The sequence below is a fragment of the Anser brachyrhynchus genome, assembly GCF_964034855.1.
Source record: "Anser brachyrhynchus genome assembly, chromosome: 4".
Taxonomy (NCBI): Eukaryota; Metazoa; Chordata; class Aves; order Anseriformes; family Anatidae; genus Anser; species Anser brachyrhynchus.
In genome coordinates, this window is record NC_137698.1 from 40,514,723 (window position 1) to 40,530,796 (window position 16,074).

General features: G+C 33.6%; 1 protein-coding gene across 20 annotated transcripts in view; it reads right to left on the reverse strand.

The window, feature by feature from the left end:
* LOC308194891 (uncharacterized protein) overlaps positions 1-16,074 on the reverse strand; it is a 709,819-nt gene that overhangs the window by 9,067 nt on the left and 684,678 nt on the right. For 15 of the 20 annotated variants that reach the window (XR_013950992.1, XR_013950993.1, XR_013950996.1 and 12 more), the window contains one exon: positions 15,521-15,595. Coding sequence is in view for 2 of the 20 variants with exons in the window: in XM_080591442.1 (XP_080447568.1) it covers positions 15,562-15,595 (34 nt within the window). In the remaining 18 variants the exon portion in view is untranslated. The other 5 variants (XM_080591442.1, XM_080591445.1, XR_013951009.1 and 2 more) reach the window with 4 other exon arrangements.

Sequence of the window (16,074 nt, forward strand, 5' to 3'; positions counted from 1 at the left end):
CCAGCATGCTTAAACAAAATAATAATAAATAAATAAAAATCTGTTTGATTTAGACAAGAGAAAATATTTCAATCAACAAGTGGCAAACATTCAGTGATAGATGTTAAAAATAAAGTATGCGTTAGAATACTTCAAACATTATTGCATGTAAGTTTTAGATTGTAAATAGCCTACTGCAACAGTAGGCTGCCACTTCTGTGACACATTCAAATATACAAATAACAAATAATAATAACAATCAAAAAATAACCATTTTTCTTAAACAAAAAATTCAACATCTTCAGAAAATTTAAATGTAAATTTAGATGAAACTGTTTCCTGATTGTGAAGAATATGAGATTTACACCTGCTATGAATCAGAATACAAACATATTGAAATGTCATCTTTTCTTGTAAGATAGAAAATAATTTTTTTTAGCAGGGCTACTAATCCTTACTCTAAGTGTGGCTTGCATGACATGAAAAGGAGTTGGATCTAGGTACCACAGGAGCTGGAAGTTCCACTTGTTTGATGATGAAGAACCAAGTAGACATTCTCTTTTGTTAAAGTTCTAATTCACAGACTGCTAAATCTAACAGAATACTAATTATGTTAAGTGGATTTCACAGTTGACAGAGACCTTCTTTGCAGGGAAGATGAGTTTGACAAAGGCAATTGAAACTTTGCTAATGAAGAATACTAGATCCACCTTTAAGGAATGTTAAGTAAGTGCTTTGTTTTTTATGAAAGGCACCTCTTTAATATGTAAAGTAACTGTAGAAATGTCAACATTTCATTCTTAGACACCTTGCTAAATTCTGCAGAGGTTTATCAAATTACTGTTAGGTTTTTCTTTTCCTTAATTATATCTATTCTTACAGCATTTCCTTGCAGTGAAGCTCTGTGGACCAATCCTGAAAAAAGCACACTCAACGTTTGCTTAACACAGCTTAATCAAACTAGTCTTCATATTGGCAATCACTGCATGGCACAAATTTCTTCTTCAAGGGCACAAATGAGGGCTACACAGGTGTGTTTAATTATTATAGAATTGCTTGGAGTATACAAAAATGCAGGTGAGAGCTGGGACTGTAAAAATGTTCTTTTGTGTTTGTGTTACCTTAGGTAGCTCAAAATACGCAAATAATTGCTGTCTTTTGTAGTATTTGAAAACTAATACTAGCACATAATTAGTACAAAGTGGGTTGCTTTAAAAGCTACTGAGAAATAGCAAAACAGTGAAGCCTTGGTTGGTTGGTTGCTTGGATGGTTGGTTGGTTAGCTATGTGTTCTGTTTATTTCTTACATCATCCTTCTGTGATCATAAGCAAACTTCATATTCACTGTAAAATCTAATAGCAGTAATGTTATGTTGCTCCAGAATGCAGGACAGGAGCTGACAGGAGTGCAAGAGGTTTCTGGGAGAATATATTCACATACTTTGAAGTTCTAGTTAGAAATCTTGCAGGCACACAATCCACTAGATTTAAAATTAACTCTTTTCATACTATAAGTTGCTTCCTCATTTTAGAAGATCTCATAATAATTGCAGCATTCTTACACTATTACAAAGTACAATTCTGCAATTACTGTACTACTGATAAGTATTTTATAACTTACCTGGATTTTTCAGGGACTGAAATTTTTGGTTGGTTTGGTTCTCAGTACCAGTAAGACATGTTTCTATATGCACATGAATTAAAGTTTTTCAGGTAATACAGGGTTTCAAACACTTTCGAAAGCCAGAAAATTGTTTATTTACTAATTATTCAAGGCTTTATGGAAGAAGCCAATCAGAGAAAGATTTCTTTAAAAAATGATCTAGTTTAAAGTTTTTGCTATCTCTTTTCTGAATCATGTCCTACATGATAGTTTCAATTATTTATTATAAGGCAATGGTAAAAAAGCGTTAATTAGCAAAGATGAAAAAGACTGACTCCATGGGAGCTCCTGTAAAGAAGCTCTTATTTCTAATGCCTGAGGTGACCACTAATTTACAGCTTTTGATAGCTTGCATGCATGGTTCACAGAATAAATTGCTCTTGGGGAAAAAATACTGTACACCTTATTCACTGTGGTTAATGAAGAAGGTCTAGGTTTTGCTTTTGTTTTGCCTTTTTTTTTTTGTTTTTTTTTAGTTCAGTCTGTTTAGTTTTAATAAAATGGTTTAACTTGACAGCATTAGAAATTAAAATATGAAACGAAAGAAAGTATGACTCTGGAACTGCAAGATTTTTCTCCATTCAGCTGAAATGCCCATACCCAACCCAAGGGATGAACTCTAAAAATAATCATGTTCATTTATTCTTTCTGTGCTGGTCTTAACTAGATAGTTTTTTTCTGTCTTACAAAAAGCTTCAAGATTATAATTTAAAAAAAAAATGGAATACTAGCATCACAAGATCTTTAAACTATTCTGTTTGTTTCAGTGAAAATAAGAAGAAAAACTGCATGCAATAATGGACGGTTATGTTAATAATAGGAATCATACAGAAGACATTAAAATTTCTCTTAAACATAATGCATCAAAATTATCTTTATATTTTATGTGTTTGTATTGTTTCATCATAGCTAGACCTATACAGCAGTGTGAAATAAATTCCTTAACAAAATGAATGATTTAAATTAATTGGAATATTCAACAAGGGCTTATAATGCAGTAGCTGGAGGTCTAGTCTAACTTTTTGTCTGTGACCTCCATGGGACATACAAACTTGTTTCTTGAAAGTTTTCTCACAGGATTTATTTTTATGATTGCCCTAACTCGATTTAAAAGAGATGTGTGATTTATACATGAAGGATTCTCTTTCTCTCTTTTTTCCTTTTCCTTTCTTCCTAACTCACCTACTCATTTTCCAAAAATGTTTTCAAATCTTTAATTTTGTTGATCCATTTTTGACATTTAACATAGCTAGGTCAAGAGAACAATGTAAAATGTTTTGAGTGGGTTCCAAGCACCTAGGGCATGTTTCACACCCCTCACACCAAGCCCTTGAAGGAAAGCAGGGGTCTTAAATGTTGTTTATCTTTTTTCTTTGCTTCACATCACTGGTTTGGTGTTCAGCTAGTAGAAATGACTGGAATATTTTTTTCAATTATATGTGAAAATGATTTTTTTCAGCCAAGTGTCTTCCATCTATACTAATTCAGAATCCTGACTGTCCATCTTTTCTCTTTCCCCGTTCTGCTGATTTCACTTATACCTGTATATTTCATGTTGTTTCACAACATCACAACTGTGAAGGACCAATTCCTCAAACCTATAAGCAGATGAGTTCACATGAAAAACTAACTGCTTTGTTATTTCCTTATGTTTGGATCTTCCAGGTCTTTCAGATCTTCCTCAATTAACACCTTTCCAATTTCCTATTTTCCTTGTTTATTTGTTCATTTTGCTGTTGTTTTCCATATTAATGAGACATTAATTGACAGTCTCTGTGATGTTTCTTATGCTTCAAGCATTTTTCATCTCTGGACAAGCATTGCCAAACATAAAACAATGAAAAAAGTTGTTGTGAGAGTTAAACTAAAAAGAACTAAAAAATAATAAAGTCCAGAATCAACAGCAACAAATAGAAGATTAACATCACTCTTCTGTTATGAGTACTTCATTATCGTCATGTTCCTAGTCAGAACAAAGGTGTGAAGGGATAGAGAGGAAGGTTTAACAAGTTTAGAATGTCATAAGAAAACAAATGAGATACTTATGGTCCATCCTATGTTGCTATAGGTATCAGGACATTTTAAATCCAGGATAGTTAAAATCCAGATTGTTAAAATACCTCAAAACTAACTGAAATCATTCCACAGTATGGATAGAAAGGTAAATTTACTGGTGTTAGTGTCTTAGATAAACCTCTTCCTCCTCACCTGGAAGCATATATATATATATATTTTTAAACATGCTCTATTACTTGATTTTACTGTGTTTTTTTGTTTGTTTGTTTGTTTTGGTTTTTTGTTTGTTTCTGTTTTGTTTTATGATAGAAAGGAATGATCTTATTTTAGTTATCAATCTATTCTTCAGAAATGTATAGATTTTTATCATTCTGGAAAATACTTTGAATATTCAACATTATTTAAGGTAGACAGATTTTTGCAAAGGCTGATTCTCTCCATTATTTTACAGAGGCTTCCAGGATAAATTTATTACTTTTTATTACCCTATATGCATTAGAGGGCCTAGGAGACCCATCAAGAGTAGATGTCTAGTTCTTACATAGCTGAGTTTGGATGTCGTGAATTTCATACATGTTACCATGCACCAATAACTGTGAAAATTTTTACCTCCTTAGATTCGTGTCCTCTGCTTAAAACACAAAAGCATATGCTACAATTGTATGAGAAGTCTTCGTTTTTACCAAACAGTAGGCACTATTCAAATAATGTGTTCTGATATTTCTTTCAGCCAGGGCCAGTGCCAACTTTAAATCACAGAATCACAGACTCGTCTAGGTTGGAAGAGACCTCCAAGATCATCTAGTCCAACCTCTGACCTAACACTAACAAGTCCTCCACTAAACCATATCACTAAGGGCTACATCTAAACGTCTTTTAAAGACCTCCAGGGATGGCGACTCAACCACCTCCCTGGGCAGCCCGTTCCAATGCCTAACAACCCTTTCAGTAAAGAAGTTCTTCCTAACATCCAACCTAAACCTCCCCTGGTGCAACTTTAGCCCATTCCCCATCGTCCTGTTGCCAGGCACGTGGGAGAATAGACCAACCCCCACCTCTCTACAGCCTCCTTTAAGGTACCTGTAGAGAGCGATGAGGTCTCCCCTGATCCTCCTCTTCTCCAGGCTAAACAACCCCTATTTTTACAAATAGTAAAAATTAACTTGAAAATACAGTCACAGAGCAGAAGAAATCGTCTGCTGCTGTTGAGGAGGGAGCAGTTTCTTACATTGATTCTTTTTCTCTTTTGACTTTCTGGTAATGTGTAAATTGTGGACTCTTGCTTTTAGAGAACGAGTCAGAGTGGATTCACTCTGGAAGCGGGCATAACCAATCAGGAAATGGGAGTCCATATCATGCAGTTTCTCTAGAGAATCATCGAAGGGGGTGAAACACAGCAAAAATGGATTTATTAAAGATAAAATTTAATTAAAAATACAGAATATGAAATATAAGAAATATTAAAATAAAGAAACGCCTTCTGGGGCAGGTAGTGACATGAACATGGGATTAATTTTAATAAGGTGAATAACCCTTCACTAATATGAGCACTGGGGTCAGGGTCTAGCCTCAGCATTTGAGTATTTTGCTTGGTTCAGATTATTCTTTTCATAGATAAGAAACAGTCATCTTTTTCTGGTTTAGCTGCATGACTATGATTTGATAATTTTGTAAATTGTTTGGTGAATGAAAAGAAATAAGAAAGGGGCGTTACAAGTTTAGATTTCATAAAACGGGGGGGGGAAAAGCCTCTCAGTTTTAATATGTGTCACTTGAGAAGACATTGGGGTACCAGAAGGCACACGAAAAAAAAGTTGAATCTTGTACAAAAGTGAATGACAAGTAAAACTAAAATGCAAGGCATATTATGCAGATTTTTTTTTTTTTGGAGTGTGTGGGGGGTGGCAGTTAAAGATTTACATAAAATTAGAATAACCTTTAAAATTAGGACAGCCGGGTCAATCTAATGTGATCTGAATTACTGAGCTAGTGATAATCTTATCCCTGAATGTCCTCCAGGCACTGCCATTGAGAACCTCAACCTGTGCAGGAAAACTGGCCAGAAGACCTACCTTCGGAAAACCACTGCATACTTCTCTATTGATGATACATCTGAAGACAAGTTCTTAAGTAGATATTTAAAGCCAGAAATGACTGGAGTCAAAAATAAACAAAACAGTCATTATTTCATATTACTCTTCCATCTCCATTTCAGACCAGTGCTTTTTTACACAGAGATTCGGTTTTGGTGCATGTTCTTAATATACTCTAAAGACCAAGACTGCACAGTCATCAGTTAGACAGCAGTAATGAAATTAGCAAATAATATTTAATTGATTTTCTAAAAAGTAAGTCAAGATCTAGCTGCATAAAAGGTACTTTTATGCTGTACTACTGGTAAAAAACAAACCTAAACTGGATTAAGTGGCCAGCTGGGGATACTGACCGCATAATTGAAGACCTGAGTGTTAAACAAATATTTTAATTATCTCAAAGAAAAGGGAGTCCTGTGTGGGGAGGAGTGGACAGAGTACATGGTATTCTGGCAGTCTTCTAAGGATCCAAGCAACACTCAAGACTATAAATTAGAGCAATCCTAAAGGATATAAAATCAGTCATGCTTTTTCCATTTCAGACTGATGTCTGGATGCCAGAATCCAGGCTACTGGTTTTAAATAACCAGTCTTTACTGTCAGGACTGGTAATTTAACTTGGTAGTATGAGTACATCTTTTCTTCCTCTGACTCCTGCGTGTGGCAAGCTCTTTTCACAATCTTTAAAAGATAAAAAAAAGACATTTTTTGTAAGATTTGTATATGGTTACCTGATACAATTTGTCTAAATTTACCATTAGACAAATTACAAATAGTAGTCTAGGAGCATCTCTTGCTACTAGAGAACACTTCCAACAACATATACATATATATGCTTCCAACAGCATATACATATATAGGTATACGTATATATATATATATGTACATGTATACATATGTATATATATATACATATATATAGGTATATATATGATATATATATATGATTCTGAAGTAATTTGAGTCAAGCACTTTAAACATACAGCATTGTGGAATGATACAGGACTATGCTACAAGACCACTCTAGGATAAATGGTTCTCAATATTTTGGGCAATGATTTGGAAGTAAGCACAAAATCACTGCTGCTAAAATTTATGGCTGATGCAATGATTGGTTGAGTGGTAAATAATTATAATCAGGCCTCGCATTCATCTGGAATGATCTGGATGACAATAGTTACATTTATTTGACTTCTGTTGTTTTTGGTTCTGCTCTGAGGCAGCCAGATGCAAGCTAGCTCTGATTCAAAAGGCATGCAGATGCAGTCAGCCTCACAGCATGGTTGAAATCCCAGCAGTGTTTATTAGCTTATTGAGCACACTGTCCTGCTACTCGTGACTGCACAGCTTCCATTTTGCTGCTGTCTAGGTTTGGATTAGGGGTAGAAAGCATTTGTGCCTTCCTTAAAAATCCCTTTACCCTTGTTACTCTGAGCTCATTCCAGCAGAATGAGTTTTAACAGAAGAAAGTGAAATGTTTTTCTTCTAATGAAATTGAATCTGAGTTCTACCTGTAGCACAGGGGACTGATCTAAGGTTTCCAAGGACAGAAGTCTATTGTAGAGATTATATGGGATAAACAAACATAAGTACAGAAAACATGAAATTAAAATAAAGCTATCATATTCTTCTAAACTTGGAAATAATGGACAGGAGCAGTTATGTGGCGTTAATCCTTATAGGTGGCACTGAAGATACTGAAGCTCAAGTGCTTTATCCTGATCTCATATCCACATTAAAAATGAAAAACTAGGAAAAAAAAAAAAAAAAAAAGAAAAGAAAATGAGATGGGAAGAGCTGTCACAAATACTAGATCATATTTTTGTAGTGAGAAAAGAAGACCTCAATCTTTTTGCCTTTATAGGAAAAACATTAGGGATAGCCTGATTATGGAGTTATACATGAAGAACAATAAAATACTGAATTCTGAAAGGTTAGTTTTTATCTCTTGTAGAAATATATATAAAAAACCCAAGCACCAGGCAAGCAGAAGTAGTTTGTATCAAAAAAAAAAAAATAATCCTCATACAGGTGAGATGACTTCATTGTAATGGAGATGAAAAGTAGTGAAAGTGAAGGGAAGTTTGAGGTATTTAAGATTGGGTTGTTGGAAACTATAAGGATATGCTCATGTATATGTACCTTTGTATGCAGTAAGGACGATTAACTATGAGAGAAATGAAAATAAAGCTTCTCTGTCTTTGGGCAGAATACCTGGGAGTAGGTAAAATGTAACACCTTTGGTACAGAAGAGTTCAAACTATATTATCTAATGCTTTCTTCTAGCTTTATTCTATGCATTCTTAAGCTGGAAGAGCATAACAATGTGTTTACAACTAGCAGCATTTTTATTTTTTAACAACACATTTTTTTCCTACTATATTATGTATATGTCCATGTACTTTAGTATAATATGTTAGAAGTACTAAGCAATATCATATCTTCTGAATGTAATATTGAAATGTAAATTTGCATATACACTTTAACTATGGAACATCATGTATTTCCATCTCTTATTCATACAGATTTTCAGAATTTATTTATACATGAGACTATAGAGGATATACGAGTACTTCAAAGTCAACAAAGTTTATGCTTATTGACAATTTTTGTTATTGTGATCTTCACCTTACATTTTAGATTTAAGTGTCCAATGCGTTTCTTTCAAACCTATCCCCTGAGAATATTATCTAAAGAAATTCTGCATCCAGTTATCAAATAGGCAGGATTTCACTTCTTATTTCTTCATTTCATCATGAATGTATCTAGCTTATCATCAGTCTGTTATTATTGTTGTTTGCTAATTACTATTTATTAATTAACTTTTTACTGGACTACTTTACTGGAAAGTAGACTTTCCAATATTCCTGGATAAAAGAGGGTCTAGATAGAATACTTTTCAGTTGCCTTAAAAATCAAATCTGAAAATAACATACTTTCCCAAAGGTCTATATCGAAAGAGAAATATGTTGATAAATATACGTATATAACTAAAGTTGGATTTTTATTAAAAAAAAAAAAGTTTGCTTTCATTAGCATAAGACATGTTAAAAGGTCTGATATACAGAAAAAACAAACAAACAAACAAAAAAACCTGCCATTCACCCAGTGAAGATTTGCTCTTTTGAAGTTGCTTTGGTTGCTTCACCCTTAAACTCAGGTATCTAAAAGAAAGCAAGTAGCTACATTTTAAAATATTTTCTATTATATAGAAGTTCTTATTAATGGTGTGTACACTGGTATTGACTCACATATGATAAATATTGACAAACCTCTAAGAAAATAATATCTAAGAAAGTATTGAATACATACAGAGTTTACGAGTGACTTGATCTTGATGTTCTTCCCCAGGCCACCATCATACATGTTCTGAGTTCTTTTTTACCTTGCTATTAATTTTTGCAATAATTTTGCAAAAAATTCTGCAGTGGTATTTGAATTGAGTTTTTGCCTAAGAGCTGTAAGTTCAGACACTATATACTCATTTTATTTCATTCTGTGAAAATTCATATATATATATTTTTTTTCCATTATATTTTGACTGTATAGAACCATTACCAAAGTTCCATCACCTTGGACATTTCATGCCACACTTCTATGGTATGGTTTCCTTATTTCCTGAATGCGTCTTATGATACCCACCTTCAAAAAATATTCTGTGAAGACTTTAATTGAATAGTGGAATATGAAACTATGTAAATCAGGAGAAAGGTTGAAAAACTGGAGGGTAAAGCTGCCATTCAAAGGGAACTTGAAAAGCTGGAATAACTTCATGAAGTTCAATAAAGGAAAATGTAGAACCTTGCACATGGGATTCAACTTTCTTACCCACATGCACAGTCAGGTTGCTAATGGGGTAGAAAGCCACTGAAGAGTCCAGAAGAGACTGGAATATGAACAAGGCCCTGAGCAACCTCATTCAGCTCTGAAGTGGCGTCTGACTTTAGGGTTGACTCTGCTTTGGGTAGGGTGGTGGATCAGCTACCTCCAGAAGTCCCTTTGGAAACAAACAAACAAATTCTATGGTTCTATCTCAGCAGTTTCAGTGTGGCACGTGAAACAGTGCTGCTCAAAATTTGAAAGCACACAAAGGATACATTCATTCTCCATGTTACATCCCCCCCAAAAAATAAAAGGTAATTTACAGTGTAAAAGGAAGTTATTGTCTGCTCATTTTACTGGTTTCTGATCTCTTAAAAATACAACTGCAAAGAGCGTCTTTCTTCTATGATTAGCTCTTAAATGCCAAGAGACTACACAGCAGGTTGCTTTCTCAACTGTAAATTTTATCACTACTACTTCCTGAGTTGCTACTTGAAATGGACAGCTTGTGAAATACTTCAACCTGTCTGGCTTCTGACAGGTCTTCCTACAAAAACCTGGGTTGTCCAAGAACAGTCTATAGCTGTCATGGCTAACTATTACTCCACAAACCTCACTTCTAAAGAAAAATCATTTGGGAATCACAGAATAACAAAAGCATTAGCCAAAAAGTCCACCTTTCTGTGGAAGACCACACAAAGAATTTATTTCTGTCGGAACTTTGAATTTGTAATAAATGTTGTTTCCAGTTTTATATAAATGACCAGATTACTGAGAACATTAGAATATGTCTATACTTTTTTTTTTTTTTCAGGAGAACACAGATAAAGGTCGGACACTATTAAAAAAATAAAAAATAAAAAATTCAATGGAATCTTACTGCTAGGTAAGTTATTTATTAGCTATTAATAATGACATAAATTGAGTGAGTGGGTGCTTTAATCTATGGATAAGTAGTTAAATAATGTTTATAATAACGATGAATACTCTGAATAGTGTTATATTCTACTGTTGCACTAGATACGCTCTTTGGTTTGAACACTTTCACTGTGGAAAATCCAGGGTACAAAAGGAAATATTGAATTTGTGTCAAGAAAATTGCTTACATAGTAATACACCTATTGGTTTAATCAGAAAATGCACAATGACTGTGCTTTATAACACTTAGATGACTTAGTATTTCTCTTTTGACATATTAAGCTTTCTACCACCATGGCAATATATAAATGTCAGAGTTGTGCTTTTTGTTATTTGCTTGTTTTTAAGAAATGTAGGGTTAAACAACTTAAATTTGGTTTTCAACAAGCAATTATACTGGGATGGTTGTATATGATTTTAAGACTATGAAGATTTCAATTTATGCTTCAATATTTCTAAATTACTGGAACCTTAGGAATTAAATGAGCTTTTCTTCATGGATTCCCTTCAGTTTTCTCCACCTGGTTTTAAGTGCTCCAACTTCCATTAAGCTAAAGATTTTTAAGTACAGATTGCTTTTCTAGAGTTTCTAATGAGAAGTTTCTCCAGCATCACATTAACAAATTATATATATAGTTATAGTTATATATATAATATGCTTCAAAATACCTGTCTGTCATTCCTTGAGAGAGTTTTCTTGCCAGTACATTAATTAGGAAAGTGTTCTTTATGACTATATATTTAAATTACAAGTGTTTAATTAGATATTATTGCTAAATTAAGGACTGATTCCTCATTTCAGAATATATTGTGCCAGACTTCCACCTGATGTAGCCAAGTTCACTTGGATGAAAAGTGCAGTGAGAAGGTGTCCTTGGATTCTGGTGATGCCAGATAATCCAATGGTTAAAGGCCAGAGAAACCCAAAGTTTGCTCTTTCTCATTTTAGTTGCCAACAACAAATAGTGATTGTACAGATAGACCTATTGCCTTTATTAAGAAAGGTTTTTCTTTTTTTAAGAGCTATTATGAAAGTTCCGTGCCATCATGCTTTCTCCAAAGACACTTTTGTTGCAGAGCAGGTGTGCTGAAAATGCCTTTGGTCTGAGGAGAACTAAGCAATGTTGGTTAATCTAATCACTATTAGATGCACTTCTGCACCAAAAATTTGTTCCCTATTTTTAAGAGTTGTCTCCAAGTCTACTGAAATAAATATCCTTCTACAAATATTTGGATGCATACCTTTTGTTTATGCGGGATTAAAACTGAATAAATCTATAGGCAAGATAATCTGTATCTCTAAGGTTCTGAATTGACAAACGTTGCACCACAAACATTATCAAAAACGATACAAAAAAAAAAGATTGGAAGATTCAGCAATTTATGGGAAAAACTGGCTGGAATAAAGTAAGAACCATTTCTACTGAACAAAGAAAAATGGTTTCATTTTGTAAATCACAATAAACTAAAGAGTGTATACTGAGATCATATTATCCTCTTGTGCTTCCAAACTCCTAGGCTAAGATTTTACTATTTGTGACATAAATGATTACGGACAGGATTCATGACTTCAATCCACTCCTACATTGCAGCAGACCACTGACCTAAACTCTTGATTCATAGAAATCCATTTAACATTTCTGGTTTTGTCATATTGGTGTTTTGAGTATGATGAAGAAATAAAGTTACAAAACCAATGGAAAATAGGCTGGTGTTGTAACATTTCTTGCCAAGATGAAACCAAACACTGCAAAATATCTCACAAAAAGAATCAGAGGTTTGAGTCTATGCTTTGGGCTTTTATTTATTAAGTACTAAAGGTGTTAATTAAAAAAAAAATAATTTGTGCATACCTACCCAAGGTGATTGATGTGCAGATCATCATGGAATGCCTTTTTTTTTTTTTTTTTTTTCTCCTCTTCTTTCTCTTTTTCTTCTCCCTAGCACCTTCAGGGAAAAGCCTTATACTTGCTGGTAGGAGAATAAAATGAGTTCCACCCAACTGCAACCTTTCACTAGCTTAACTCCCTATGAAGTTTACAAATAATTATTTAAAGAAGATGATAAATAAGAACACTATCCAATACAATGGGGTCTACACACATCATCTTCATGCAAACAAAATGATAATCGTTATACAGAATGTACTTGCAATGCTCTGTATTCCCATGATGGGAATATAACTGCATAAACTGAGCAGTGGCTTTATTCTAAGTTGTAGCTACTTCAAAAAGTGAAAGGGATGAGCATCATTAAAGTATTTGGAGAACGAAAAGAGCTGTATAATTTATGGCTCCCCTCTTAAGTTGCAAATGGTGAATGGAAAATAATAAAACAGTAGATGTATTTGATGCTAGAATTTAGAATACATTACTTCATAGACTCACAGTCATTATCTGATCTACATAATTATACTGAACATTTCAATAATAATAAAAAAATAATTAAATGAAATGATCTGAACCTCATTTCAAAAGAGTTCACTACAGTTGGAAAATGTTTTTGCACAGCTACCTTAAAGTTTATGACAATATAAATGTCATCTAATAATTACAAAATTTGACCTTAAGATAGGAATCTAATATATGATTCCATTATTATAAACTATTTTATTTTAAGATAATATTGCAGAGAAAAAAAATATTTTTAACACATTGTAGCTATGTTTTTAGAAGGTAAGTGATGCCACAGGGGAAAAAAAAAAAAAAAGTTTGTTGTTGTTTGTTTTTTTTAAATGAATCAGTTCCCCAGTTCAGTTTCCTACCAAGCGGTGGAGTTGTACCAGCACAGCAGCAAGGGGAGCAGAAAGCAGTGGTTAAAGGACATTTAAGCCAGTATTACCTTCAAAGAAATGCGTGTGGAACTCTTCTTCAGGGGGGAGTATTCAAGTCCTTGGGAAGAGTTCATGCTCCTGATCTAAATTAGACAGCTGCTAAAACCCTCCTGTGCGTAGGCTGCACTGTGACTCCAGTGACTGTAAAAGCACTTTGGCTGTGACCACTTTCACCCCTAATCTGATCCCTAAAAACCAAGCCTTAGAAGATGTGTAAAGTACTTATTCACTTCTGAACATGTTTTAAAGCTATCCCTTGGAGCAGATGGAGTTTATTTTGTAATCTCTTTACAGCAGCTGAGCAACAGAAAATATACTGCAGTGAATCCAGAGTCAGTGTCTCCCTTTAAATTATTTCAAATATTATAAAAATTACTTTGTATCAAACAGAGGCATCCATTCCTTTCAAAAGTGAAAGGTTAAGTTGTTGTCAATGACATTTGATTAAATATTTGCTAATCAAATTTATTTTTCATTAATGGATGGATTTGTTATTCTCTGCTTCTCAGTGATAGCTTCAAGAACTCAACACTAGAAAATCTCCAATTACCCTTTAACAGATTTATAAACACTTTAGTGATCTAATCAAAGTAAAGGAGCAATGAAATATGATTTAGGTAAGTATTATAAAAAGAGCTAGTGAAGAGCTAGTCTATCTTTGCACAATCTATTTTTGAGTAATTTGGAATAAGAATGAATTCCTTAATTTCAGTCTGTTTGGGAATAATTTATGAACAGAATAAGGGCAGACATTCTTGAATATGCTATTATTTTGTTTCCTTGGTTCTAATAAATGATAAAAATATTTGGAAAATATACCCTCACTTGATCCTGAATTTCTCTTTGAGAAGAATTTCACAGACTCTGGAAGCCCAATTTATTTATTTATTTATTTAACAAAACTGGGGCAACTGAAAGCAAAGAACAAGGAAGAGATAGGCATATACTGAGAAATTTTTAAAATACAATTTAACATGTATTTTGTGAAGATGAACACAAGTCATGATTGCATATTTTAGCTACCATTTACTTATTTTAATATAATATACATTTTAATTGGTTTTATTTGCACTTCAGCTTGTTTTAACAGTAATTGCCTACTTATCCTGTTCTCATCAGCTAAGCAGGAGTAATTATTACATCTCTAATTGACCAACAATAACTACTGTATCTTGTTTTGTTAATTAAATGTTTTTCAGAAAAATATTTAATTTGCTATGATAACTCTTTTTTTTTTTTCCTGGCTATCACATCAACATAACTTTATTATTCTGCCTGTTTAAGTCAGTGAATGCAAAGCTCCTAAGAAGATTATGTATAACACCTTATATCTACCATAAAAAGGCTCAGCTGAAGCTTATGTTATTGTTAAACATCTTGTAAAAGGAATCCGTAACAAAGTTTCAGTTATGATATGGAAAGGATTCCAGCACAGGATAAAGTGGAGGAAATAAGGTGATTTTCACCATAGATAATACATTGTGGATCTTATTTTGGGCTAGCTTCCAGCTTACAGTCTTCAATGAGATCCCACAGAAAATATCATATCAATGCCACAAACTCTATTCATAATGCAAAGGTAACAATGACTGTGAATCAGCAGTGCCCTTGGGTCCCTGGGAATATTTAGGGACTTCAGTCATACCGGAAACTGGACTGAACAGGGGTGGACTAGGAGACCCCCGTGGCCATTCTTCTCTGCACACAAACTCTGTTACAGTGCTGATGCTGCTTCAGTGCAGAGTAGAAGTGTAACTTTTTTTTTTTAAAAAAAAAAAAAAAAAGACCACAGTTATGTCAACTAATTAGTTCCAACCACATCTTCTTGTGATTTAGTTTTGTGAGCTACACAGGTAACTGATAAGTAAGTTAAAGCCTTCTTAGAGAAACAAGAAACTCAAATTCACATTGTGCTGACTCAGTTAGCTGAAGACTGGCTAGTTTCCTTAAGTGCTTGCTGTATGGTTAAAGATCTACAATTGCTTTAGTTATTTCAGAGTTTCTAAAAAAAATGCACTCTCATATCATTCCATGTTGCAGTGCAATTTATGCAAGCTCATGAGCCCATACAATGTATGCAAACTGGGACTCCACAAAGCTAAATTTGAGAGCCACAGAACTAAAAAATAAAATTATTAATTTTCCCCCTAATCAATTATTATTAATGACATAAAAGAGTAGGAGTGAAATGTTTACCTTAGTCTTATCATTTTTGAGCAAAAGAAAATCTTTAATACCTCCAAGGGTTGTTTCTCAGTGAAGATGATCTTTCTATGAAAAAGAAAGAGACAAGGACATTTCTGTCTTACAGAATTTTCTACAAATAAGTGAATTACAATAGAAAATACAGCCTAAGAAACATGCTCAGCACAAGGTTGAAAAGATTTAAATCCTGTGATGTGTAGCATAATAAATAAAACTTTTTTTTTTCTCCAGAAAAAAAAAAAAAGAGCTGTTCTGCATGACCTTTGTCAAATCGGAATGTTTTTCACTCAAAATAAAATACTGGTTTTGTCTCTGAGAGGTCACACCTTGCATAAGCAGTGACCTTCAGTTCTCTTTCATCAGCCTGGGAAGCATAGGCATTCCTTTGAGTACACGAATACCTTTTCTGCCATTCTAAAATGACTCTCCTTGTTGTCTCAAGCAAGATTTGAAGGTAATGTTTTGTAGTTCTTAGTAATTGCACATCTGCTGAAATTATTTGGCCGTTATACGTTGAAGGTCACATTTGCTTAATTTTGTAACAT